Below are 27,846 nucleotides of genomic sequence, written 5' to 3'. Positions count from 1 at the left end.
ACATGTGCAAGGACATGAACGAAAAAAGTAGGATACGGATCTCCCAAGAGCCAGGAAAAAACAGACGCTGATTCTCCCTCAGATCTCTACATTTAACCCTAAATTAACATGCATTTGCCTACAAGTTCACCATACATTGATTCCTTTCTTTATTCAAACCTCATTAAAAAGGATCGGATGGTCTCCAGGATATGACTCTTCCCTTTTGAAAATCTGCTTGGATTGAGAGGGCTCTGCTAGCAAAAATAACCTTTTCCCTTCCAAAGTCAAGGCAGCTTTTCCTCCGTTGACTGCAAGGAAACTTTTGTAGAAAGTCAAGCAGCCCTGCTTAGAAGAAGAGGGGGAGAAAAGGCTCTGTGTAGCCCCAGATGTCGGGGTTTAAACCTGTGGGCAACACTGAGGATATACCTCAGTGTGGTGTCTTCTGCAGGCTGATGGATTGATAAAGCCAGAACAGTGGGTTTTGGAAAGAGCTTTTCAAAAGCCAGAAGAGTCAGCCATGAGAAGCCCATGTCTGCCCCATCCTCAGCCAGAGCATCTCCATCCTCTCCCGTCTGGTCTCCTTCGAGGTCCAAACACACCCGCACCACTCACGTGCAGATGCCTGCACAGGTACTGCCATAAAACAGACAACCAATGTATTTGGAAGCAACAGCATTTAGACTGCATGTCACTTTCAGCACATTTACGATATGATGGCTGTTAATAATTTATGAGGATAATACTTAATCAATTAATTCAGATTTCAATACCGAGCTCAAAAGCCCCTCTCTGCTTCCCCCTCCTTTTCTTTTATAAAGACCTAAATGAAAGTAGCCAAAGACCAAAAAAATGTCACTACTAACAAGTCAGAAAGTAAGAAAGAGAAAGTAGGCACATTTGATCTTGTTCTATACACGAACCTTTCGAAGATGACTACTCCAATTAAAAAAATGTAGGATTTATCATTTTGATGATACAAAATGATGAACTTGACTATTATATGCATATATTTTGCTTAATGGCTTCATTTATTTTAATAACAAAGAGAAACTGGATCTTTACAGATGAAAGCATTATTTCATGGCTTCAGTGCAATTGGGATTTTTAAAATGTGATGTTAACCAAAATGTGATAATAGATGTTCTCAAGGGCCCTATTTTATAGCATTCTATGCAGAGCCCAACTCTACGTGAGACATTACAAACATGATGTTTAGCCCTATTTTAAGGAAGTAGAACTGACTCCGGTGTCAGAGCCCCCTGTAATTGTTTTCCGTCTGCTGCTTGTTCCTCTGAGCAGTTACTTTTGCAGCAAAGTGTGGCTGTAGAAATACTGTGACAAAGGCATTAGCTCTCTGAAGACTTCTCATAAAATGATATTAAAAGGCACCATTTGTGTGATTTTTGGCTGGTCTTTGGGACAAGAGCGTGAATGCAATATGACTACTTTATATAGAGCTAGGCTGTCTTGAAGGGCCTGCTGACATCCAGAAGGAGAGGGAAAAAAAGATACTAGAACAAAAGATGCTAATTCTGCTACCATTTTTATGTCAGTTAATTCCTAAGATAGAGTTAATTAGAAACACCTCATCAAGCTTGATCATGCTCTCAGCCATTCTGAGGAACTTCTCAACTATTCCACTTTTTTTTTTTTTTTTTTATTTTTTATCTCACTAGACTGAAAACAGTTGTTTCAGGCAACTGCGGCACTTGTGCAAGTGCAGCATTAAGGATGCTCATGCTGCATTTTACACGAGTATATACTTATTTATGCACACAGGGGTACGCGGGCATGCAAGGGTGTCAAGGTAATTTTGCACCCTACTACTTCCACCCCCAAAGGCTGGGACACAACCAGAGTTTTAGGGAAGACAGCCCAAGATGGCACCTTGTGATTAACGGCTGTATCATCCCTGGCTGGGCGGCAGTGAGGCCCCGGGTCTGATCTGCCAAACATCCCCTTCGTCTGCGGCCGATCAGCAGATGTAAGCACATAGGCCCTGTCAGGTTGACATATCATTCCTACGACAATGTCAACGAGTATTAATGTTCAATTATCTGTCCTAGAAATAACCCTCGCTTTTATGCATTGTGTAACTGGGCGCATGGCACTGCAGTAATGCAAACGACAAGGGCAGAAATGCCCGCGCTCACCCAGTCGCTCTGAGCTGGCTTTCCAACATCGTGATGACATTGCCTCGCGGTACTGAGTGGACGTCTTCCCCCTCCATTCACTCCCCTTTTTTTTTTTTTTGGAAAGCATTCTGCGAAGACCCCAAAGACCTTTATCCTCCTCTTCGTGTGTTGCACATCACCAGCTCCCATCAGCATGCCAAGACACACTCAGAAAAGACTATTTTGAATTTCACGCTCGTGTGCAACCACAGAGAAGTCGCTTGTTTGCTTTTATGGAGGGCCATGAGCTGCCTGATACCTGACAGCCCCTTTTTACGCCCCACACTCAGGTATCTATCATTTACCACAAAACACAAATGTCAACAGTGGCTTCTTCCAGCGCTGCATCACGAGCAATTCACGCCCAGGCTGAAGGGCTGGAGCAATTTGTCCAAGTGACGCATTACAGCTTCCTTCTGTCAACAAATGTTCAAAATAAGACCCCCAGTAGGGAGATGGCTTGAAGAACAAACACGAGATCATTCCTGGCATCTTTTCCTATTGTTCAAATATTAAAATTATCGATCATTTCCACAGAGGCCAAATTCAAATCAAGCTCTTGGAGTAAAAAGCCAAGCGAGTATTTCTTCTCCTAAATCAGCGCTCCGGGCAAATTGCCGCTCATTTGAGTAGGCTGCAACGGCGTTTGCATGATTTTTGTTACTATGGCACAGCTTCCTTGAACTAACATGCAAAGGTTATCAGCTGTAAGTTATGCTTGCTAAGTCTTCTTATACAACTCACAATCGGAGGGAGGGAGTGGGAGGAAGCAGCGTGATAACCAGTGCCAGCTTTGAGATAAAGCCCTGCGCATAATCTCTGTTTATTTAGACAACCATCTAACCGCAGCACCGGGCGCAAAAACAACCCAGGTGGACGGCTGAGGGAATTTCTCCTGCCTTATCATGTCTGCATTATATTTTGGGGGTAAAGGGATGCAAAGTCCTTATTTTTTCAAGATAACTGAAAATTTAAATAATCGCTAAGTTTGAGGTTTCATTGTTTGGATTCGCTTGGCTGGTTGGGTTTGGTTTGCTTTGTTTTGGTTGGAGGGGAGACGACTGTAACAAAGCACATTTTATTCTGTGCTTTTCTATTTCTAGAGGTTTTGGAGAAAAAGAGTTTGCCGTATCAAATTTAAGGATGAAGATCCCACTTTGAAACATTTCCCGCCAGAGGGGATTTGGGGGTATATGGAGTAAATACACGTATCATGGGACCAAACCAGAGCAAATGCAGATGATAGTACTATTTCTCCTGCCGTTCAAGCCCAAAGTTGCCTCTAACATATGTAAACTCATTTTCCCCCCCTTTTTTTTCCTCTGATGATTCACCCCACTGTTTACTCAATCATTTTAGGTAGGGGGAAGTGATGAATGCTGCTGAGTGCCAGGTGTTTTGGTGCAAGATGAATAACCCCAAGGAGCAACCTACGCTGAGCCCCAGGCTCCTGTCAGCCCTATAATTGATGAGGTTTTCACTGTAAGGGGTGGGGACTGGGACACATTAAGGCTCAATAGGGGAAGTAAAGGGAACGAATTGACTCAGCAACTACGCCTTTTACCATGGCTTCTAATAAGGATAAACTGATTACTGCCAAATGTACTTTAACATCACAGGGAGGGGGGGAAATCAATTTGCTCAAAGGAAATAAATGCAATACCAGAAGTTTTTTAAAAGCGAACTTTTATACTCGAAAGTGTAGCAGCATGTTTCAGCCAGTACCACTTCTTTCCGAGTTGCCATTTGCTGCCAAACCAAAAATGAATTTGCAGCCTTAAAATGCAAGGACTAAAAGATGAATGCTGCAAAATGATGGCTATAAAGCCAATGTATCTTTTTCTAATCTCGTTCTCAAATGTCCCATGACTTTTATAACAAAGATGTGTGCTGAAACGCTCACCCTGTATTTCAAATGTCGGTTTTATGTCAGCATATTTTTACAGCAACTTGGAAGGCTGATGCTCCATGGTTGCAGTAGCAGATGGGGCAGGAAAGCCAGCTCCCTGCCCATCCCTGCTGCCAGGGCTGACAACATAAGGATCCGGCAACACCCACGATGGGACAGGACCACGGCCATCCCATGCCACCACACAGGTAAGCCCCAGGCTCCTGGCAAATGCATTTCATCTTTTGCATCACACAAAATAACTCAAGGAGGCCAACGAGGTACATCAAAATGATAGAACAGGTAAAGACAATTTTCATCACCAATGCAAGAAGTTGCTAAGGCTGGGGCCGGTGCTGGGAGCGATTTGCCTGCACACCCAAAAACCCGCACATCATTTCTATCATAGAGATTTGGCTGCTTTGCCACTGAGGGCCATCAGCTCGAGTGTGCTGCCACGAGTGGCTGGCGGCTGCAGCAGCCGGTGAGGATGCTGCCTGACGCTCGGCGGCAGCCCTCGTCCCTGCGCCTTGTCTCCATAGCAATGATGCTGCTGGACGTGGGCAAATGGCAAGGGGCTGCCATCGCTCAGCCCCGGCCTGACAGCCTTCAGGATGAGCCTCCCTCATCCCTCCTGAACATGCAAACAAGCCCTCAAAAGGCCCCTGAGTCACAGTAATCTGCCCTGCTGCCATGGCGGCATTTTGCTGCCGGTCGCAGCGCGTGGCCGCTACACCTGGCAGAGAGCTTTTGTTTGGCTCCTGGGTGAGTTCTCACATTTTAGGGAAAAGGAAGAGGAAAGAGAGAAAGGGGAGAGATGGAAAGGAGGCAGCAGTACCCAAAAGTAAAATACCAGAGATAATCAAGGAACACAAAAATGGAAGGAAGAGACATCTATTACATAAATGGCAGTGAAATAGGAGCACTGCGAGTTAATATTTGAAAGGCACACACCAACGCTTCCCCTGCAAGGACTCCAACAAGGCATAGGGATGTAATTGCCGAAGTCTAAAGCTGCCTTAAACATTAAACATAGCAGCTGTATCTAACACAGGAGCGAGCGCCCAGGGTGACGTCAGGATGGCAGTGAGGTGCGGTGGCCAACGCTGCCAACCTGCTGCTCTGCCTGGCGCCCACCTTGCCATGGGGGGGACTGATGTGTTTGCCCCGTACTCCTTCTGCAGGTGGCACAGACATTGTTACCTCGGTCTGCCACCCCGCCGCCGCAGTGGGAGGATGGCAAGACACGACAAAAAGTTGTGGATGGTGAATACCAGCTCATCTGGAGCTAGTCTGCTGAGTTGGATTAATCACCATGCCGCTATCTGGGGAGGATTTCTGCACGGGGCCAATTTTTACTCATCCCACCTCTGCAAACTTGCCCCGTTGCAACCGCAGCGTTTGCAGGAAACGGTGAGAAAGGTCTGACTTGGTGGCTTCCTCGACCACGTGCCTTGTGCTTCACTTTGAGTTTAGCCCCCCCAGAACAACCCATCTGAACAGCGACACTCTGCATTGCACAAGCCCTCTCAGCGTTTGGAAAGCCATCTTCTAATAATCTTTAATTTAGACTCACTTATATGCTACATTTGCTAGCGATCACATTCACTCCCTGGCCATAGCCCCGTAGCGTGCAACACACTTGCGATCCTTGGCAGCCCTGGAAAAAGAGAATTCAGTGCTCGATCGTGTTAACAACTGATTGACCGTTCCAGAGACACAAGTACGCAACTCATCTTCCAGGGCCAACGTAACGCACAGGAACAACTAAACTGAAACATATAAATTCCATATATGCTTAAAAATATTATTGTCTGTAATTTAATCTAACAATATTTCTAGGCCTATAACCTCGCACGCAGAGGCAATTTCCCAAGCATTAATACTTAAATGGGTCATATGCACCACATCTGTCATTCTGTCCTGAAGTCTATGAGGCACAACCAAGACTCTGCAAGCCTATTGATTTTTCTAGCATTTGCTTTAATTTACTTAACCATTGAGAAATCCATCAGTACATAAAGGGCAACTGTCCATTACTGCCTCATTTGCAGACGTTCTTTCCCCTGGTTTTTTTGGTAAATATTTCCCCTTAAATCGCTGTGTGTTTACAGAGTAAAAATGAATCCGGAAAGTGCTCACACCTGTTTCTGTTCAGTAACTGCTGCGCCGAGGTATATGTAATGTGCTTAAAGATAGAATAAATATCTCGACATTATTACATCTGTGTGCAAAGGGTGGTAAATTAGATCCTAATTACATTAACAGGGATTCTGCCTCCCAGCTTAAATTTTACATGAGCACTCTGTAAAAATCCAAAAGCTCTGCTGTGGTTTCTTTACGAGCTGGTGATTACAGCTACTTCCTATGCGGTCACTAAATATTCTGTTTACAAATAAATGAAGAAGCTTTGAGCCAACTTGCCAGGGTAATAATCCGTTTTTTCCCCCAGCAAACCTTTACCACATAAGCATGGCAACAATCAGAAGCCCTGGCTTCATCTAATTACTCTATCACATAATTTCACAAATTGCCTTTTCACTGGGGAGCCAAGTGCAAAACACGCTCACAGTGGGATTTCAGGCAGCAGCTTTCATTTACTACTCATTTCTTGTTAAATTAAACACAAAAACACCAGTTGTGTGAAAGAAGTCAAAAAGAATGCTTGCAAATGAGCCAGACAAGTGTATCTTATATTTATACCATTCGCACAAAATAGCTCATTGGCAAGCTGTATTTTTAATGGCACCATTAGAGCCTTTAACCCTTTTTGAGCCCTCGCGCATTTTTGGGAGCAATCTGCCCTTTTGGTATCGGGCGCGTGGTGGAAAAAAAAGGCTGGCAGTGCCTGCGAGCACGGCATCCCGCCCCACAGCTGGCACTGAAATGGCATCGGGCAGCACGGCTGCCTTACTGGTCAACATCACACCCTTGATGGTTAACAGCTAGGGCCACCAGCCACCTACGAGTCCCCTCTCCGCAGCTCCGTGCTGCAATTAGAGTTCCAGCATCGTCACATGCAGCAGATGACCGGCTGCTACCAACCTCGCCTCCGTGCCAACCCTTCAGCTTCAGGGCTGTTAATGGGGAATGACCCAGGAGAGAATTTGTCCCACAGATTCCTAGCACTGGTGCGTTACACCCATCCTACACAAGGGAGGGGCAACCCTACAAACAAATCGAGTGCGATTTCTAAGTGCACACGGACACGATTCCTATTCCAGCCTGGTGTGTCCCTTGGGGTGCTGGGGAACCAGCGGGACCGGAGGGCAGAGGGACCCAGAGGGCCAGACCCCTGCTAATTATCTGCAAGCTAACGAGGCAGGATTTTAGCTTGCCACTGAGGAGCACAAATTATTTTGAAAATAATTGCGGCGAGTGTAACGCTGCCAGTGGAAGTGAACCAGAGGTTACGCTGCTCTAAGATGACATTTTTACATCAACAAGTACAAAACTAAAACACGGCCATTAGTAATTAAAGCTGGTCCTTTTGTAGCACCAGAGCCAGTAGGTCAGGTAGCATTTTACATCACAAACCAGGCCTTTATGGCTGTAGATTTGCCAGCATTATCTGCACAGGGAGAAGAAAACATTAGCAGCAGCTGTCTGTGTGCCTCTACACTGAAAATCCTATTCATCCAGACAGGTGGAGTAATTTAAAAGCCAATGTGGTGCAATTTTGATGCAACTAATGCCACTGTTTACTAAAATGCCACCATTACTACTGTTTATAAAAACATTACTAAAATTGCATTTTATTCAGAAGAATCCGAAGATTCTGGTTATTACCAAACGAATCTGCCCCCGGTGCCGCTGGCGGCCCCGCGGGGCTCCCAACCTGCTTCACCCACGGACCTGCGCGCGGACCACAGCTCGGGGGGCGCTGAGACCATGCAGTAAGCTTTCTGCCTTTCCGTGAGACAAACATTGAATCCACCTTCCCAAAAATATCACCTAGGGACCTTGAAAGCTCCGGTTGATTTGAATAAAGGTGGGTCTACAAAGAGGAGCTTCACTTCCAAGTTACCTTTAGAGAACGGAGTTTGCAAGGCACCTAAGGCAGAGTGCCCCCATCTCCCCTCTGAGTTAAAAGAAATTCCTTGATGAAGACCATCACAGTGTTTTTTTTTTTTATTATTATTTTGATTTTTTTTCCTAATTCTGTAATGTCTTGTGCTGTACAGGATGGATTAGAAAGGCTCAAGTAGTCAGGAAAGGAATATTCCTGCTATACCTAGCATCTGAGAAGCACTTTCTGGGCAGAAGTTTCTGGTTCATAAAACAGAAGACCCGTTGGTAAGTCTCCTAGACCTTGCCTTATTAAAATGATGGCCCACCACTGAAGTGAAACGAGCACTCTGCAAAGTGTTATGGGTCTAAATCAGGAAATGATGCAAAAGACGAGGTAAATTAGATAACTACATATTAACTTAAACTCTTTTCTGCCTACTTACCTTCTCTCTACACATATATTTAGCATCGCTGTAGGTTACAGGGTGAGGAGCTAGAAGTGCAAATGTGAGTCTGATCAACACATTTGTTCATATATTGAATAATGGAATTTCAGCTGAGCATTTTGGGGGAAAGGAAAGCACTGTTCATGGAAAAATTTAGCATGCCATCACAAAAAAAATCCTTCCACAAAAAAAGTTTTCTGCAGGAGATTTTGATGGGCATACAGTAACCATAACTGGTTAATATTGGGAATTAGGGCTTCTAGGATGTATGCAATGAGAAAAACATGTAAGCTGTAACAGTACAGATTCTGTGTAGCTGGAGGTAAATGCAGGAAAGAAGAAGCAAGTTTTTTAAAACGGGTAGAAAACAACTCACTTCTCATGACTGTCCCGAGAACAACAGGCAAACAATTTCCCCACTACCCTATTCCCTGCAATATCAGCACTGTGGTTCATTCAGACGTGGGTTAAGTTCACGCAAACAGACGTAGGATATTCTATGCCAGAGCAAGGGAATGCATCTTACACAACTTTATGTACCCCTTCCAAACCTGACCCCATCTGAAAGGCAGCTTATCTTACACTGCAGATTAACACATCCCATCAGATATGTGCCCAACTGGTTCGGTGCCTCATATTTTGGCACTTCACCTGATCTGATTAAGTCACTCACTAGCTTACGCTGCTGCTCTGTGAAACTCCTTAAAGAGTTAGGAGATTGCCAATAAAAAATTAACACTGGCACTTATATACATAAGCATATCTGATAATCAACATCGACTCTTTTGTAGCAACTGTGTTAGAGAACAAGCTAAACAAACAGCTAATAATGAACAACCGAGCCCATGAATTTATCCTCATTTCCTGCTCACAAACTGCCTGCCAAGATACTGTTGTTTCCTTTGGTGTACTTAGTACTGCAAATTATTTGCCAAAATATTTCCGTGGATACTTCCAGATTTACAAATTGGTGGTCAGATTCCACCCCCCACCCCCTCGCCTTCAAAATGCGATACATGAATTTTATACAGCCGCTCTGACTGCAGAAAGACAGTAAGTCACATAACACGTTTCTGTTCACTGACTGGAAGAGGCTCGTTTCAAAAATGAAGTAACACATGCAAAATATCACAGCTGCAAATTTGAAAAGAGAAGAGAAGATGGAGAAGAAAGCAAAGCATCTAGTGTTGACTTAAAAATCCTTATTACTGCAAACATTCTTGCTGGTAAACTCATTTATGAGAGCATTTATGCAAACAAAAGGAGTTCTAGTACAACCAGAGCAAGTGTAATTTGACATCTGAATTAATGTTTATCATGTTTCAACTTTTCAGTATTCCCTTGCTTCTAGTCGGATGTGAAATTCTTCTGGTGTGTAAATACTAATGTGTTTCAGCAGTTTCCGAATAATTCAAATTCTTTAATGTGCTAGTGGCTTCCACATCAGTACAACAGTGCCTCCAAGGTAGAGACTGGGAAAAAGATAAGACAGCCCTTTGGGAACACTCTCTCTCTCTCTAAAATCTAGCCCAGGCTGCTGGCTACTTCTGATTTCAACCAAAACACTTCCCTGGATCACTGCTCTTCCTGAGATCGGCGAGAAGCTCAGGATGAGATGCTTCCTACCCTGCAGTTTGAAACCACACAGTGACTGTCTTCATCAGAAATGAGACTGAATTAGATCTGAGAAAGCAGATGTTATGAACACATCAAACTTCTGTACATGAGAACAGCCTAAGCGAGGAATCCTGTTTCCTTGAACAAACTGACTAAAGGACCCTGTGTTTTTCTTTTCTGGTCTAAAACCAAAGGTTTGTAGCACAGCTCCGAGCTGACTATTTAATACTCTAGAAATTCACACAAGTGGAGCAACAGAAGCATTGCCACGGGTAGCCACCATCACCTTTTTTCCCCCTCCTGCCAAAGAAAACAACAGTTTTCTTTAAAAACAGCAAAAGTCACCCACATTAGAAAATGGGACAGTCCATGGGGGCTGGACAGCAGGTCAAAGCAACAAATTCAGCGAAGATTAAAAAAAATGCTTAAGGTTTTGACAGTACATGAGCTCCATCAAACCCAAGGGTTAAGAAGTTAATTCAAACCGAGTTACCTAAATCCTGTTTGTCCTCCTTTCTGGAGCTCTCAATTCAATTGTGACTGAGCCTCGGAATAATTATCTTCTCCCGTAATAAAATTTCCTCTTTTCTCCCGTTAAAGACGACTGCCACCGCACCTCTGCCACCAGAAGGGACTGTCTGAACACCCCTTCACCATGACTTGTGCACCAACCTGCATGTTGTTTTTATTCACTGCTCCTGGGGACAGAGGTGCACGGATGACCAGAGCAAAACTGCCTGGCTTTCCCAGGAATTCGGGACAGCTGGCACTAAGAAGTCTTGCAGATGTGGAAGAAAGATTTTTACAGCTTTGCCCACAATAAAATCAAGTGAAAGAGGAGACTTGTGTATTTGGGATAAAGGGGGAAATAAAAAAAAAAAAACCCAACCCGTTCGGAGTCCAATATATTGGAATATGATCCCTGTTACAGAGATGAAGGGTCCTTGTAAGTAGTACGATGGGGAAAGCTTTTGGGGGGCTTCGTTTGTTTTAACATTTCCAAACCTTCCAGTGAGGAGAACAAAGAAAACCCTTTCTGGTTTTGGCCAATCATTTCCTCTTTTTATGTTTCCAGCAGCCTAGTTTTGTACCCCTTTGCCCTCTCGCTATTCTCCTTTCCAAACACGGAGAGGGGATGGGAGCCAAATTAAGCCCCTGCTCCTCCCAAGGCAGGACCTCATAACCCTGGAGGGATATTAAGAGACAACTTGCAATCCACCTTATCTTAAAAAGTTGTTAGCCTGTAAAATAATCATATATAAATGAAAAATGTTGAAATAAGCAGTGTGGCAGTATTCTTCTACCAGAACGGCATCTTGTGAAGAGATGCAGCCTCTTATAAGAGAATCTAGATAAGTAAAAAGCATCTCCTTCAAATATCTGTCTCCAATAAATTCTTTTACACAAATAACAGCTTTGCTAGATAGATTGCATATTGTCTATTAAAAGTTATCTTGCTTATTAAAATGGTATCAGGCAATCAATAAAGGTTCAAAATCCAGATACATAACCGTTAAAAAGAAAAAAAAAAAAAAACCAACACTCATTTTTACTGTAAAGTCAACGTATTTCAGCAATGTCTTTTAGTTTCTCCTTGGTCTCCCATTTCAGTAAGGTTTAACCTCTTAAGGAAATGGGTTTAAAAGCAGTTAAAAATAATGATTAAATTATGGGATTTACATGAAAGAAATCCTAGGCCCATTCATTTTTTAAATCATGGTAATTTGTTTTTTAAAAGGTGTTTGAAGTCCTTGAATCTACCTCTTGGCACCATTAAAAAAAAGTAGCTTATAATCCCCTAATGTACTTAAATAAAGCCTTCAATAGTTTAAATTGTTATTAAACATCTTTTGGGATTATAATTTTCTGTTGCCTTTTTTTTTTGCCTGATTAGATGATGAACGTGAAGATCATCAAACACTCATCATGTAACAAACTAATTACATTGCATAATCCCCAAAATGAGGTTTGAATCCCAACATTTTAAATTAACCTGGATTTAAAGTGTGCACAGAATTCACAATGAGTGGACAAAATACTTCAAAACACACCCCCCTAAACTCCCTGCTCCTAAACAGTTTTAAACAGAAAGGTACAATTGCCGGGACAAAATCATACTATGGGTTGAAGCAGAAACTAATCCTGTTGCTACAAGTAAATTTACACAGATCTCGTTGTATGCAATATTTTTTTTCCTTCCCTTCCTCCAAGCTTTTCCCTTATTTTGCAACCCCTGCTGAGGGCTATACATTACAGCGAGGAGATCTGCTTGAAAAATGGTGGTGAGATGTGATCCCTGAATGTAAAGTGATCCAAGAAATAATAAAAAAAAAAAAAAAAAAAGAGGGCCTGCAAAATTTTGCCATGCTGCAGCACGCCCTGGAATTACCCTCAGGGCAACCTTGTGGAGCCCAGCTCCAGCACAGGAACACTTTGCCCCAGCCCCTCTGATGGCATTCAGTGTTCACCTGATGCGTCCCCAAAAATCCCACCTAATTTTGAGCTCAGCTTCCACAGATTGTGGACATCCTCACCTCTTCAACAAACTATTAGTAGCCTTTTTTTTTTTTTTTAATAGTAAAACACTGTGCCTCTCACTTCAAATTTACGGCATTTCCCTAAAAACAAATTTCACAAACATCAAAATTTACAGGCTGGTGTAATAATCTACCACCATAAATTTCAACAACAGCTATGTTTTGCCTAACTAATGGCCAACCGAGGCAGCTATTCTGACGCGGATATGAATAAAACTTTAGTCAGAATAGCAATGGTTAAAAAATAAAAACTGCAAAGTCTTAAGTGTAAGTCTGGCTACCACTTCTCGTATTGTTTTAGCTTATTTTTGTTGTTGCTATTCTCAGGGGGAAGAAAAGGAAGGCAATTTGGATGAATTTATCCCCTGAAGTGTTTCAGAGCATACTGCCTGCGTCCACAGAGGACAGCGCTTGCCTACCCTTTGGGCATACGTCAACTCAGCTCTGCACATCAGTCAAAATAATGGGGGGCTGCAGCATGACACTGAGCCGGAGCTATTGCCCAAACAGTTCAACAACCGGAGAGGCTACGGCCTTGCATTTGATTTTTTCTTCAATAAAGAAAAAAGAATTTCCTCCTAAGTGGAAAATGAGAACTAAGTGACAAACCTTAGGAAATGAAGTCAGTACACAGAGGAAGGCTTAATAGTCTTTGGGATGAAATAACTGCATAGGAGGAATTAAACCAGCCTATACACTTTTAAAAGATTGTATTAGACCTACATTTATTTTAAATCTTTCCAACCTTTAATCATTAATATGACAGACACAGCAATTACTGTCTATTTTGTTTAATTCCATGCCACTGATGTGTATTAATATTATAATTGTGAGAAAAATCTTTTGCCTCTGAAAAGGGGGGCTCCCAAATAACAGCATGATTAGGAATTACCAGTGGTCAAGGGGATGCCACATTTTGCCTTTAACCACTGCTTGTTGCTTCCCTGCCATTTCACAGATGGGAAAGTGAAGGCAGGTTAAGCACTGGGGGTAAAAGGGAGAGATCACCTGCCATGGCACATCCCTCGCCTGTACAGAACCACCTCCCATCTCTCCTCCCCTCCCACTTCAGGGGGACCTTGTGTCCAACCTAGGGAAGACTAACAATCGATCTCACTAATTATCAATCAATAAATAAGTGACGGGGGATCTCCGGTTTCCTCAGCTGCCCATTCCTCGGGATGACCTCCCTCCTGCAGTGAAGCCCAGCTGGGGACACCATCACCCCAGTTTTCAGGGATGTAAGAGCAGTCACAAGGACCAAAACCAAAAATGAACTGCAGTCTTAATTTCCTCAGCCTCTCAGCCCCTGCTCCTCTGACCTTATTGCAGCCATAACTTGGGCCTGGGTGTGCAGCAGTCATCGGGTTTCTTTCTACGTACCCAAGCAGCAATTCCTGCACCTTTTAAAGCCACTGACAGCAACATCCTGGGACAGTGGTTGCCAACACATCTGTCCCAGGCTGCCAGCAGAGACATTTACAGCCAGGTGAGTACCGAAGATCAGCCTGCCTCCATCCCAGGAAGCCCTCATGCTGCTGCTGCAGAGTTTGGGCCCTCGTGTGGGCCTGTGGGAGCACCCCCACTACCCGCTAGACCTTCGCACGCTGGGTTTTTGGTTGCAGAAAGGACAGCACCCCAAGCAGCTCACTTGTTCAACACTCTACGTTGCTCTAGCGCTGACTATGGTGCTGGCTCTTCCCATGTTATCAACATGCCTGCTGGAGGACACCTTCCTCCACGCACAAGCCCCACTGCTCTTCTGCGGGCACAAGTTCTCTGGTGGCCTCGCAGCCTACAAGGTTGTCCAGCCCTGCTTCCATTTTAACTGTCCCTGGCCCCACCAAGAGTCATTTTGAAAGGCTTGTCCCAGGGTCCTAGCAGAAGGTTGGGCTTGGGGGGTGGGAACCAATTCTGCTTTACTGGATGGATGGGACAAGCCTGGAGTGACCCTGTTGCTGCCACAAGAAGCTGCCCTGCAGTAAAGCTGTGTGCTTCACCTGGCTGCACTTAGTCTGCACAGGGGATGGCGGATTTCGAAAAGCAAGCTTTAGCTCAGGGCTGTAAGGTAGAAAATGCAATGCCTTCACTGCACAGGTCCTGGGGGTTCTGTGCTTGAGCTTTCCAGGAGAAGGGACCACCTTACAAGCAGAAGGTGGTCCCAAATCATGACTCCAAGGGACACCTACCACCACCGCAGCGAGCTCCGCTGGCACTCTCATTTCTCTTTTGCATACCATTACTGCACAGCAAAAGAGGGAAGAGCCATTTGCATCCTACACTTAATCCAGATGAAACAAGGTCTGTTCTCTGGTCCTCACACTGTTCAGGAAGCCAGCCACAGGGTCAGGTGAAGGCTGGGCTCCTTCCTCATGGGCTTTCAGGAATCACACCTGCTACCTTCTGCCCTGCTCCCAGGAGTAGGTTTTGAGGGTGGTAGCTGGCCCAGGCTAAGAGCATGCCAGAGACTGCTTAAGCAGTTTAGTGTTACAGACAGTAACATTCCTGGCCTGGGCGATGTTTAATTTACTAGCAGAAACACAGCAACAGGCCGCTTCCAGGAAAAATTACTATGAGTATTAACAATAGTAACATATCCTACTTAATTCACCTTTCCTCAGTTGGGCAATGCAGGGACTGATGTGCTGTTGCTCAGTGTCCCCTGGCATGCCTTGTCATCACTGTCCTGACTGCAGAGCTTGCAGGGCACCTCCTCACACCAGAACCTGAACTAGCTGCATCACGCTGGCGTGAGCATCGCTGCTGGCGTGGCATCTCTTTTGGGATGGAATGTTTTGGAGGGAGACGCCCCTAACCTCACATCTACCTGCAGAGAGACACCGGGCTGTCAGCCCAAACTGGGAGAAGACCTAGGATTGAGGAGCCACCATGTCTGCGCCAAACCACAGGGGACCTGGGCCTCTGGGAGCCTTACACTGAACACAGCAGGGACAGGGCTAAGGAGCTGGCAAAGTTGAGGCACAGCTAATGTAGAGCCTGAGATTAACCTGGAGACATCCAAGGCCCTCTCCAGCCTCAGAGGAGGAGTGCTCAGGCACGAAGGTTCATTCATAGCAAACCGGGCCCGCGCGGGGCAGGATTTCCTTGCCTGATCCCCGTGCTGACAAGAGTCACGGCAGATATCTGGTTTCTTGGCACAGGGGGGGGACAGAGGGGTGAGCTGCGTGAGCGCTTCCTCCGCGTTAGGAGCGTGCCCTTGGCTGGGCTCCACCGGGGCTGGGCAAGTTGGCTGGCTGCTGGCTTCGCCCTGACCCTACCTACGGGCTGGGGGGAGAGTCAAACTGCTGAGATTAGAGGCCAGAGCTGTTCTTCGCTACTGCCTGCAGACTGCAGGCACCCCTTGCCTGGGCCTTATCCTGCTGGCACAGATAGGCAGACAGAAAATCTCCAGCCAAAGGCTTAAATCCCCATAGTGGATGAAAACACAGTATCAGATCACCATAATTTGATGAAAAAGAAGAATGGCATTAGAAACACTTTTCTAAATGCTAACATTAGTAGGTGTGGTACACAATATAAACTCTTCAAAGAAGCTCCAGCACTCAGCTTAACCCTGCGCACCTGTCCAGAGCTTTTTATTTCTAATCCCAGAAATAAATACAGGTAGCTGTGGCAACAGAAATAGCTGCTCATCCCCCCACCCCTTTATGATGTTAAATACAGTGGTAACTTACACTCTGGGAATGAGAACGTCTCACAAAAAAAAAATTATACTTTTCTGTTAAACCAGATACATTCAGACCTTTCATCATGAAGCTTCTGACTATCTCTGACAAACATCTGAATAAGGTCTTTGTTTTCTCGTGCTTTGTTTTTAAAGCTCCCCAATTATTTGCTGTGGCTCTCTGGAGCACAGAACCAGGGCCCAAAGGCTGCTCTCTTCTCCGAAGCAGCGATTCCCACGTCAGCGAGTGGGAGCTGCAGCTGTGCGAGCAGCGGGGCAGGACAGGTCTCCAAGGTTATTAGTATAAGCTCAGTCACACTTTGTGGTGACGTCCTGCTAACAACTGCGACTCAAACCAAAAATCTAAAAGCAACACACACAAAAAACCACCCCAAAACCATAACATCATACGCTCCATGCTCTTCCCCTGGCATCTAGCAAAGAGGCAACAACTCTGCTCGGAAAAGTTCCCTGAGCTGCCTGTCAGTAACATAATATGTATTTTTGCTTTCTACGACTACTACAACTATGACATTTTCCATGTTTTATTTTGCATATGTGATCTAGAGTTCACTTACTGTTAGATGCTGGAACAGCCATGCCCTCATGATATTTGTGGCTACTTTGGGAAAGATGCCACGCTTTTTATGTCGCTTTTTGTCCTTATCTGGATCATCATCATCACCTGTGCTGGGGGAAGCTACACTGTTGTCCAAGCCGTCACCTGTAAATATAGTGAATCAAATTTTGACTTATGCTACCTTTATATACTTCAGCCGAAGCCTGGCTTTGGGTATAAACTGCATGAATATTTAAATGAGGTATAAATTCTTTAACACCGTAATTCACCAGGGGTTTGGGGATGGGGGGGAAGAGACATGGGGAGAGGGAGGGTCTCAGGACTGTGTCCGCCCAGTTCTGGATTACCCTGAAAGACAGTGCAGCCATTCCTGCCACTGGATTCAGCACTGTAACCCAAAACCAAAAAATGCTAAAAAAAAATATATATTTTTTTTGTGCAAAGCATCCTGCTTGCAAAGATGGGAAAAATGGCTTTTCTTCACACTGGGTCACTTCCCCAAAATTAATCCCCATCAGCTATTTTGGCTGAGGTGGCAATTAGAAAAGCATCAATGGTGTCCCATACCCATGACATGTGCGAAGCTGGGTGCCGTGTCCCCCTCTGGGATGTGAAAAAGGGTGTGAATGCAGCTCTCTTGCAACATCATATTCTCTTCCCAAATTCAGTAACAACCACGGGATTGGTCCACCAGTTAAGTCTTTTCTAGACGTTCAATGTACCCTGGCTTTTTGACGGGACGTGGTTAGCTAACTGGCCTCCCCTCCGCCCAGCCCCAGCCTAAAGCAGTTCATACTGGGATAAGTAGGTACAATTTGACACACGTTGTAGGAATTATCACCCGGCTTTGTGCTGACGGGCCACATCCATGCAAGGTGTCTGATCCCGTTAAACAACTGATCCAAAATGAATTTCCTTAATGCAGAGAAGGTCTCGGACACTTCTCATCACATTAGCAGCATGTCTACAGGAGCATGTAACTGCATAGCAGCCAACTTTGGTCTGGGCTGATGGGCTAGCAGTGTAAGGCGAAAAAAGTTGCGGTGCCCAGCCAGTTTGCATGCAGTTTTTGTTTCAAACCCTGAAAGCAGTTTATAAACAAGTCCACATAGAAATTCAGTCTTTTCATTCCCTGCATGTGGTTTGAACCATATAGCTTGGCTTCTAAAGACACTGCATTTGTAGCAGCATGGAGTTGTGATGTTATTAGGCAAGTGTTTTTTACACCCCTGGGCAAGGATGATCAAGAAAGTCATCTGAATTAGGCTGAATCAAAACTATCTCTGTTAGCGATCAAAAAAAACCCACCACCACCAAAAATTAAGTACGTAGACTGTTAAAATTATGATTTGTTAAACAGCTTTCAGCACAAAAAAAGTTATTATTAGCATTATATTTTTAGTACAGTACTGACTGTGGCAAATTTATAATTATCCTTACGACTTGGCCTGTGTCTTTAATGATATGGTAACCTTGAGTAGTTATAGAAACAAACAAGATTTTTATGAAGAAATCAGATATCCGATAAATTCTTTGAAAGCCCGGTATGTAAAAAAAAGGGCTTTTATACAGAGAAGCAATTCACCATATAAAATAATAATTCATAAAAGAAACATGAGCAAAGGAAACAACTCAACAGCATTTAAAATTCCACGGGCTAATCCACTTTCTGTCTGAGAGAGGCAAACAAGGAAAAGAAAAGTATTACGCATTCATTGATTAAAAATGAAAAGCTTCTAACCTAATGACACTGCCTTTCACCACCTCCCTACAATTGTCCTCCCCCCTTTTTTTTTTAAATACACTCTCTCCTCATTTCAAACCCCCTTCAGATTAATTTAGCAGGCATTGCCTCGTGCCTGACGGGAGGAGGACTCATTGATAATTTATGGAAATATCTACTATAATCCAAGGGAGATGACTTTTTTCCAGCTTTGTGCATCAATAGATAATCAAGGCCTTAAAGCAGCCTGAGCTTCCCATTACCTCGGGCAAGAGAATTCCTGAAAGCATGCCTCCGGGGCACCTGAATTATATCCTCCATTAGGGGAGGAAAAGCTTTCTGCATTCCACCTATAACACTCCCCAGAACCTTTCCTGTTTATTTCTGCTGTATGAAAGCAGAAGCATTAGGAACAGGATTTTTTAAGTGAAGACTTATGTAGATACAATGGAGAAACCTTTCAAGCGCGAGCCAGATCACCTCCTTCAATCCCTGGCAGTGACCTATCCCAAATAAAAGGTTTCTGTTACATCATTAGCTCAAGCCAAAAACAGCCTTGGCTTAATGCACAGTTTGTTCTTCCTACTGTTTTTAGGCAAATACTGCTACTTTACTCCCATCTGGGAGGGAAATTACACTGCTGGGTTGTAATCTAAGACAAGATTTTCATTGGAAGCAAATGCTTTCAATCCAGTGTAAATACTGGTGCATGTTCAGAAAAGCCTAAAACAATAAACCCTGGCCCCGTCCGACCCAAGTCAGAGAAAGTGAAAGGGAGAGTGGATAATAAAGCGCCCGGCTATCCTAAAAGCAAATTCTTCAGTAGACTTTTATAAATTGTTTAACCTCTTCCACTTTTTTAAATTGAAAATTGATCCTGTAAAGACTAAACCACAGAGAGAAGTCTAAATGGTCAATTGTGGATTTTAGTATTTCCATCTACTTTGCAACTTGATATGCTCACCTCTGTGAGGTCTCCAGAGATCCACCCCCTTCCCCTTTTCTTCCCCCTCTTTTCAAAGATCACTAAACAAACTTGAAGAACCACTGACCAGCCACACGGTAGCAGCTACGAACCGCATTTGTAAAATGTCAGCAGCGACTTTGTTCCTGAAGTTGACTTCTCCCGCCGCCAAATGAAGGCAAACTGAAAAGGTGGAAATAATCATAGAAATGATGCTAGTCCATAAACAAGCTTACAGCCTCATTAGTATAGCGGGAGGCTCCGCTGGGTGATTTATGCTTGTTTTGCTGATGCCATGAGGAAATGCCATAGGGCAGCTTTAGCCAGCTGCTAATGGTTTCTGACAGCTTCTTAGCAACTAGTGCAAGCAACGCCGTGGCGTTTGCTAGTGACAGAAACCGAAAATGTCATATTATCTGCCCATGTGTCACCAAGTCCGTGTGGCAATTAACTAGTAGGCCAGTGACTGAGGGGCCAGAGGCTCTTAAAAATGGCCCGTGGCTATTCGGGGGCAGAGCAGGCGTGCTGCTTGCATTTGCGCTGCACATATGCACGGCCCTAACGCGGCAATCTGGTCCTCGCTGCCTTGGCCTAGGCCACTGATGAGTTTGGTCCGCTCGGGTCCTTTGTCTGTGGAGGAGCTCCCAGTTGCCTTCTCTTTAGGCACCGCCTGACATTATCAGAGGAACTGCAAGTAATCTGTCCTGATATGATCGCTGGAAATGGCGCTTTAATTGGCAATACCTGATTCTCCGGTTCCGAGTGCTGAATCCAAAGGTGCTAGCTGTTTTTCTGCTCTCTCACAAATTAGTCTGAAAGGATTTAAGATCACTGAAGCAGACTCATTGCCTGTCAGGCTGCTGGGAGCGCAGCCGCCCTGCACAGCAACTAGACAATATTTAAAAACCACCGAGGCTGTAACAAGCAGGAGGAGAGCCTCGGCTCCACGCTCTGCCTTCCGAGCTATCAAAACCATGCGCTATATGTCAAACTGTCAAACCTTTCAGCGTGGCCATTCGCCCTTTCAAATAATATTTAAGAATTGTTTTTACTAAATTTTATAGGCCATGGTCTAGTGAAAGAGGCCAACCGACAAAGAAAGGAATTTGTACTACAATTCGTCCATGGACGATTTCTTGCGGGACCTGGGCCCGTCCCCATGGAGCGAGGCAGGTGACCTGTGGCAGCTCCCGGGCTGCCAGGCAGCTCGGATTTCAAACACGCTCCACTCAAACGTCCCACAGTTGCCTATTTAAGCACACCCAGGCATTTAGGCCGCGCTATCTTGTTCCTTTCAAGACGGGATAAAGCAGCATTTATCGTATTCAGGCCACTGAATGGGTCAGGCAGGCCATGCCAGCAGGGGCTCCTCTCACTCGCGTCCCCCTCCTCTCCGCGGTTGCCTCCTACAACTTCCCTTCCCCTCACGCTCCCCAAAACTGGAGGCAGAAGCAGCAAAGGGCAACGGAGTTTATAGCGGCTCCTCGAGCCGTTAATGCTCTCTTTGTCACGGGTGATCTGCCATAAACCTTTGTTGGCAAAATAGGTACTTCTGGAAAGCAACATTGCGCATGTGCTCACGTCTATTGCTGGTCGCTGTTGCAAAAATTAAGAGGCAACTGGAAAACTTCTCCCTGGGCTTCACACTGAACCAAAGCTAAACCTCAGGCCCTGCAGTGTTGGAAGGGCAGGGAGAATAGCATAGCTTGGTCCCAATTCCAGCTCAGGGAAGGTTGGAAATTCGGATGTCCTCATAACCCCGGCCTTTCAAACGCTTACACGTGATGCGCTAGGGGTGGTCTCTCTGATTTCAAGGAAACTACTCACCTGCATCAAGTTTAAAATGCTCCTGAGGCTTTTTGAGGGCTTGGATCTGTCTGGAGCGGAAACGAATGACCAAACCCACCAGCTGTGTGGCACAGGCGGTATGGTGTGTATGTGTATGCAACACACAGCGTTACCCACAAACTGCCCTACCACGGTCTCTACTCGTGAGCAAAGGCAAGAAGAATTTGGCTCCCTGTCCGTGACACATCCTAGTACACTCCTGACTTGAGAATTAATGTGGCTCTTCAGATCAACAACACCTTTCCTTCAAATCTGAGCAGCAAAGAGACGACTATTGCTGTCCCACAACGAATATCTTCACCAAAGGGACGCAACAAGTTATTTCTCACTACAAGTAGCCCCGTCTCGTGACCAACTCTGTATATGCCCTACAAATACTTTTATATCATAAATGTGCATAAATGTGACTCTTAAAAAGCCTGCTTTTTAAAAGTGAGGAGCTGTTTGGCCCACGGTAGTGGCTCGGTTTGCTGGGACGGGCCGAGAGGAGGGCATCGGTTTCACAGCGGGGCCTAGAGCAGCACGGCCCCCCGACCCACTTCACAGCTGTTACAGTCCACTTCTAGATAAGCATCTAAATCCATCGCTTTGAGGAGTTCACAGGAGAGAATGTGCCAGAAATGCCCCCCAAAGCCCTGCAAAAGACCGAGAGCAACTTTTAAGTGCACCCTGGACTGTGTGGCTCCATTAAGAGAGGGCTGAACCAGCTTTCTCTGAGAGGCTCCAAGCTCCCTAAGCTGAACTTAGTTTTATGCTTCCAAATCTCTCCTGTTAAAAGTAGCTTCAGGCTTTTGGAAGAACTTTAAGGTTTGCACATACTTCCGTGTTTAATAAGCTAATATAATTTAAATATCCACTGACTTTGGACAAAAACTATTGTCTTCTGCGCTAGGCTTGCAATGTTTTTGGTGTTATGAACAGAAACACCCAATATGGTGCCCCCAAGTTGGTGGGCTTTTCAGTAGTGTGATTATTATTTTAATTCTACTAACATTTTCTTTAAAATGCATTTAGATATGAGTTCCTCAAATTCCTGCTTTTGTTAGGAGGAGAAATCCTACATTGTCTAAGCCAAATATTTAACTGTTCACTGGTGAGCCACAGCTCTGTTAGTTCCTTTCTCTTTTAACCCCTCCCAGAACACAAAATGGTTAGGTAACCTTTCCAGTTACTGGAAAGGAAGATTCATTAATAACTTTGAGTAACATAATGTACTAGAGAGATATAAGTGGCAAAATGACTTTCTATAACCTTTCTTCAATGCTCTGTGCTAACTTAGAATAACTATTGTAATTTCTACACCTTTACCTATACCACCCCTTTACAGAAACACATCTTTAGTTTGCTAGATATCCACACACCAACCATGCTGACGTTCCACCGAGCAAGAACAGGTCTACATGGGAAACGCAATTTTCCTATAAGGTACGAACTATGAACTCTCAGAAGGCAGATCCAAGGATGCAATAAGGTGTTGTTTTGTTGTTGTTTTTTTGTAAAACAGGACCAAGAGTGAAAGAGACATGCCACAACCTGCTGTTCGTGGACTTAAAACAAGAACTGCCATTTCACACCACCGATATTGAATGGACTTGGGCAATCAAAGAATACGGAGCGGTTTTTTGGTTGATTGTTTTCTGACAACCAGCTCCAATTCAAAGGACTTGGTGAGCACAAGTTATACCCGAATGGCTTTGAGGTGAGCCAGAGTGGCTTATACTCCTGCCTACCAATGTACCAGAGCAAATAAACTATCAGAAATGGTCATTCCTCCTTACAGCAAGGAGGGGAAGGAGGAAATGTGAGCAGCACGAAGGGATCAATGCTCGGGTATGCCAGGATAGAGCTGGGAGGCACTGGCATGGTCTGGAGATGTATGTCCAGCTGCTAAGCCAACTTGTACCTATGTACCTAACTTCCAGTTATCCACATGACAAGGCCTGTCAGTTTAGTAGATTTCCCCAGAATACATTATTTTAAAATTTACCCACATGTGCAAGTATAGCAGTAACCCACTATAACTCCTCTCAACCTGCCAATAACCAAGCAAGGCACACAAGCTGAGGATGGGGCTACAAGAAAAATGGCACATCAGAACACTTAAAGTAGGCGTGCCATTTCTTTACTGGGAAAAACATTTTCTGTTAGTCTGGAACCACGATTAGTCAGATCTGATGGAAGAGCCCACTTCAGGACCTCCTGAGGTCAATGGCAATCATCTTGGTGCATTCAACGGGCTATGAAGCAGTCCCAAAAGGGATTTAAAATGATGATGAAGGTGTGCTTGTGAATTTGAAATACGGTGTTGACAAGGGACGGGTTTATTTTTTCTTATTCCTTAAGGAAAAAGCCTTCTCAAATATACTTAATAAAAAGTTAATGAGGAACAACAAGGTTGAAAATGAACATTAGCGAGGAACAAATACCGTTGTACTTGGGTTTGCACGCATCTCTCAAGGAGATGCATTGCATGTTTCATGCAACGATTCAGACCATGATGTAAACAGTAGGAGGTTGTCAGTCATAGATAGTATCCATATTTACTAGATACTAGAGGAAACGTTTGCAAAAATATCCTAGACAAATATTCATAGATGGAGTAACCTGGACAAGGATAAATTACACCCTGGCATTTGACAAATTTTCAAAGTTTTTCCCTTGAATCATTGTACTTTGTTCTTTGGAGACAGGAGCACCTTTTTCTAGTAACTCGATCCTCCTTTTTGACTTGAATTCCCTTCAGGCAAACAACGAGCAAATTAGCTGTCTACACAAAGAGTAAAAACAGCATTGATGAATAGGGGAGGGGAAAAAAAAACACATATTTTACTCATTTTCATTTGTTCGGCAGCTTTTTACAGCTAAAACGAAGGAAACCTCCTTCTTCGGCACAATGCAGCACTTCTTAATAGGGTTCACAAAACTCCACTATTAAGAGTAGGTTGTGAGATATTTCTGGAGCCAAGCATCTATGCTCCGTATGAAATATTAAAAAGAAAGCAATTCATTGTATGGGAAGCAAACAACTTTCTTCTGCCAGCTACAGAAGTTTACTTTGAGCAGTTGGAAGCAAATACCCTACAGAAAAGTATCTAGTTAAACAGAAAAACATCCTGCTTCAACTGAGAATTGTAAAAAGCTTAAACTTTTTTTTTTAACCTAACAGCCATTGCGGCGACCCTACCGCTTCTTGGGAAAAGCTGTTTCTCAGTCATTCTCTGTTTTGTTCAACTATTGGTCTTTTTTGAAATGTATTCTCTCCAGCCTCAGCTGGAGAGCTGGCCTTCCCAGCCAAGTGTCCACCAGCTGTGTTTTCCAGGACAAGTCAACCACAAGGGGCTGACGTGCAGGTAAATCCACAGCTGGATTTGTTTGGACTTGCTCACTTATGAAGTAGGAGCACAAGAAGCAGCAGGAGGAGCACAGGACTGCTCTGCCAGGGGAAACATGCCCAACTAATACCCCAAACAGCCAAGAGGTCAATTTCTGTAAATCTCTATAGCTCCTTAACAACTGGCTCTATCTTTGTGTTTATCCAGCCCGTAAGACACCTGACTCTTGGACTGAGCACAAGCAGCTATAAGAGGCTCAAAAGCAAAGATCAGAAGCATATTTGGTATAAACTAAGGGACGCATTATCTGTGGAAACAGTTTATTACAGTGGAGCATTTAAATAGGCTTCTTTCCTTAAACGGAGCTAAATTGCCCTGGGCCCTGCCAGCATGCCTCCTCCAGAAGAGGCAATGCTGTAGATTTCATGTTTTACACCAGGAAATACGTGCCAAAACCTTGACACTGCCCAAACCATTCAAAATCAGATTTTTCTATTGAGAAAAAAAAAGTAAAAAAAGTCAAAAGAAAACATTTCATTGTTGGCTGCCACAAACCAAAACGCTTGGGTTTGTTGAGCCAGTCTAAAGCATTTTCTTTTGGGCCAATTCCAGACAAACCGATGCTGGCCCAAGCTGCAGTGTGCCCTGAAGGAACTGTAGCTCAGATGCTGTTTGCCCCAAATCCTCTTTTGTAGGACTGGATCCCATATGTCACAGGGGTCATATAACCATAACGAATAGGAGAAATTTAGTCTAGATGTGGGGTGGGCAGCTCAAGATTCCCGACCTATCGAGTCCATGCAAAACATTTCCAGTGGGAAGTTCCCATGTGTTTTGTTTCCAGTGAAAAAGTTCTTGCTTATATGCAGTGCATTTTCTTCTACTTCCACCACTCATACTTTAAAAGAGTAGTAAAAACAAACAAACAAAAAATCTTCTTCCCCTCATTCAGGAGCATCTGCCAGCAAAGAGCAAGGCATGATTCAAAGAAAATTGACATTAAACTCCCCTTTGCATGCCATGGCAGCGCCATGTGCTCCATTTCCCTACACATAGCAGCCACTCTGCAGCTATCAAATACAGAAATAAGAGGAATGAGAAAAAAAGTGACCCCCCACAATCTACCTTTTGCCTTTTGACAGCAACAACATCTCCACCACCATTGCTAATGCCTCCAAAAAACATCCATCATCTTACAAAATCTTATAAAGGTCCATTTGCAACAGCCCCTTACTCGAACTCCAGCCACTGAAATGTCTTGATTGGATAATTAGTGAAAAGACACCTGGCTTTAAACTTAAGCCAGAAATTACTTCTTTATAGCTAAAACGAGAGGGAGACAAGTTTTGCATTGTTATGGAGGGTTAATCCAAAATCCCTTGTGAGCCAGACTGCTGGTTCCCGCTGCAGATCCCCGTATCTCACAGCCATCGAAAAGGAGGCAGAGAAGGGGGCTGCCACGTCCACCTAGAAGAACTACTTCCACAAAGTGACTGTGAGGTCGGGTAGAAGTCAGATACCCGTGTGGTGGCCGAAACTACTGGACAGAGGGAGGCAGGACGACAAGGACGCAGGAATCTTCCAGTACCTGAGCTCTGTATGAACATGGCAGGAGCTGGACCCAAAACACTCACCCTCCTCTTCTCTGAGCAAATGCAGGAAAGAGTTGTGATCATGACCAAATGGACGGCTTTTGGACTCGCTGTGAGTTTCCTCCCCTCACCCTGTGCCAGCAGTGTCCGGGATGCTCAAAAGAAACCTGCTTCACCCTCCAAAGACGAAGCCTTTTGCTAGCACACGTGTAACGAGCTCAGGAAAATACCTTACAAAATAAGAAGCCCCCTGTCAGACCGTTTAAGGAAAGAGTGTAGACAGAATCAGCAGTGTTTTTCTTAGGCTATCCCCACTGCTCCTTGCTGACAGTGCCCTAAATCCACTCTCTTGTTCTTCCAGGAAAAGCTGGTCGCTCTGGAGGGCTGGTGACAATAGCGGAAAGCTGCTTCTCGGGAAGGAGGTGCAGAAGCCAAAAGAAGATAAGTAGATTTGACAGAGGCAAAGCTCACACCAAATTTTCTTCCATTTGAATGTCCCTCTCCAACACAAAAGGCAAAGCTACTCTGATGAGGTAGTGCTTAAAAAAGGCTACAATGGGAAAAACAAACCTGAAGTCGGGCTTTAGGGCCGCAGCGCCAGCCCTGAAGTTGTTGTCTTCAACAGTGGTTGCTGGAGAAGACGGCTGCTTGTTCTGCCCAACTGCCCAGACTTCCCTTGCTCTACACACTTGGGAGGTGATTATGCAATTACCACCACGGTCTCCCTAAAATTTGGAATTTACTGTATCACCTCCATTAACATTCCTTGGGTGCAGGGAGGTGGGGAGGCACCAAGGGGCAGCCTGGGATACAGCCTCAGTGCATCCAGATGGATGGCACAAACCCAGCCCAGTCAGCAGATGCTGAACGCTCGAGACGGCTTGGAGGGACCCTTTGGACAAACAGCATTAACAGGGATGTGGTCTTGACCAACTCAGCACCAAGCCCGAACAACCTTCACATTCTGACCCAGGAGCATGCGGCACCAGCAGCTCCATCAGACACTTCAGTCCTACCGAGTTAGCATGTCCCCTTGGGCTCCAGCTGAACAGATCCGTGTCACTGCTATGGTTTTGGTTTCCTGTGACTTTTCTATCACAGCTTCTGGTGTTCTGCTATGTCTTCCAGAGCAAACATAATTTTGTTTGTTTGTTTGTTTGTTTTCAAATTACAACAAACAAACAAAAGTGCAAATCATCTGGAAGCAAACATCTCAGAGGGTCCAAAACATGCAGTGAACAGGAAAACAAAGTCAGATCAATGCTGGACACACAAAAACTTCACTTCAGTATGACCTACAGGTACCCACGTGCCTTATTTTTACCTCTTTCATCTTCCATCACTACATATTCCTAGACATTAGCTACCTGGCTCTACCTAGAATAGGCAAACTGATGGGAAGAAAGGGTAAAACTTCTGGTGTGCCCCAGAATTTGAGTACTGTTTATGTCACTACATCTAATGGCA

The 27,846-nt window shown here is 44.5% G+C and overlaps 1 protein-coding gene across 5 annotated transcripts in view; it reads right to left on the bottom strand.

Moving 5' to 3' along the window:
- The window catches only part of MEIS1 (Meis homeobox 1), a 198,184-nt gene that overhangs the window by 33,328 nt on the left and 137,010 nt on the right, over positions 1-27,846 (bottom strand). For all 5 annotated transcript variants that reach the window (XM_080587075.1, XM_080587074.1, XM_080587077.1 and 2 more), the window contains one exon: positions 16,919-17,064. In XM_080587075.1, the coding sequence (XP_080443201.1) occupies positions 16,919-17,064 (146 nt within the window). The remainder of the gene's footprint in view (positions 1-16,918; positions 17,065-27,846) is intronic.

This window comes from Anser brachyrhynchus (assembly GCF_964034855.1).
Source record: "Anser brachyrhynchus genome assembly, chromosome: 3".
NCBI lineage: Eukaryota > Metazoa > Chordata > Aves > Anseriformes > Anatidae > Anser > Anser brachyrhynchus.
The sequence above is the reverse complement of the archived record's forward strand: the minus strand, read 5'-3'. Positions and strand labels throughout refer to the sequence as shown.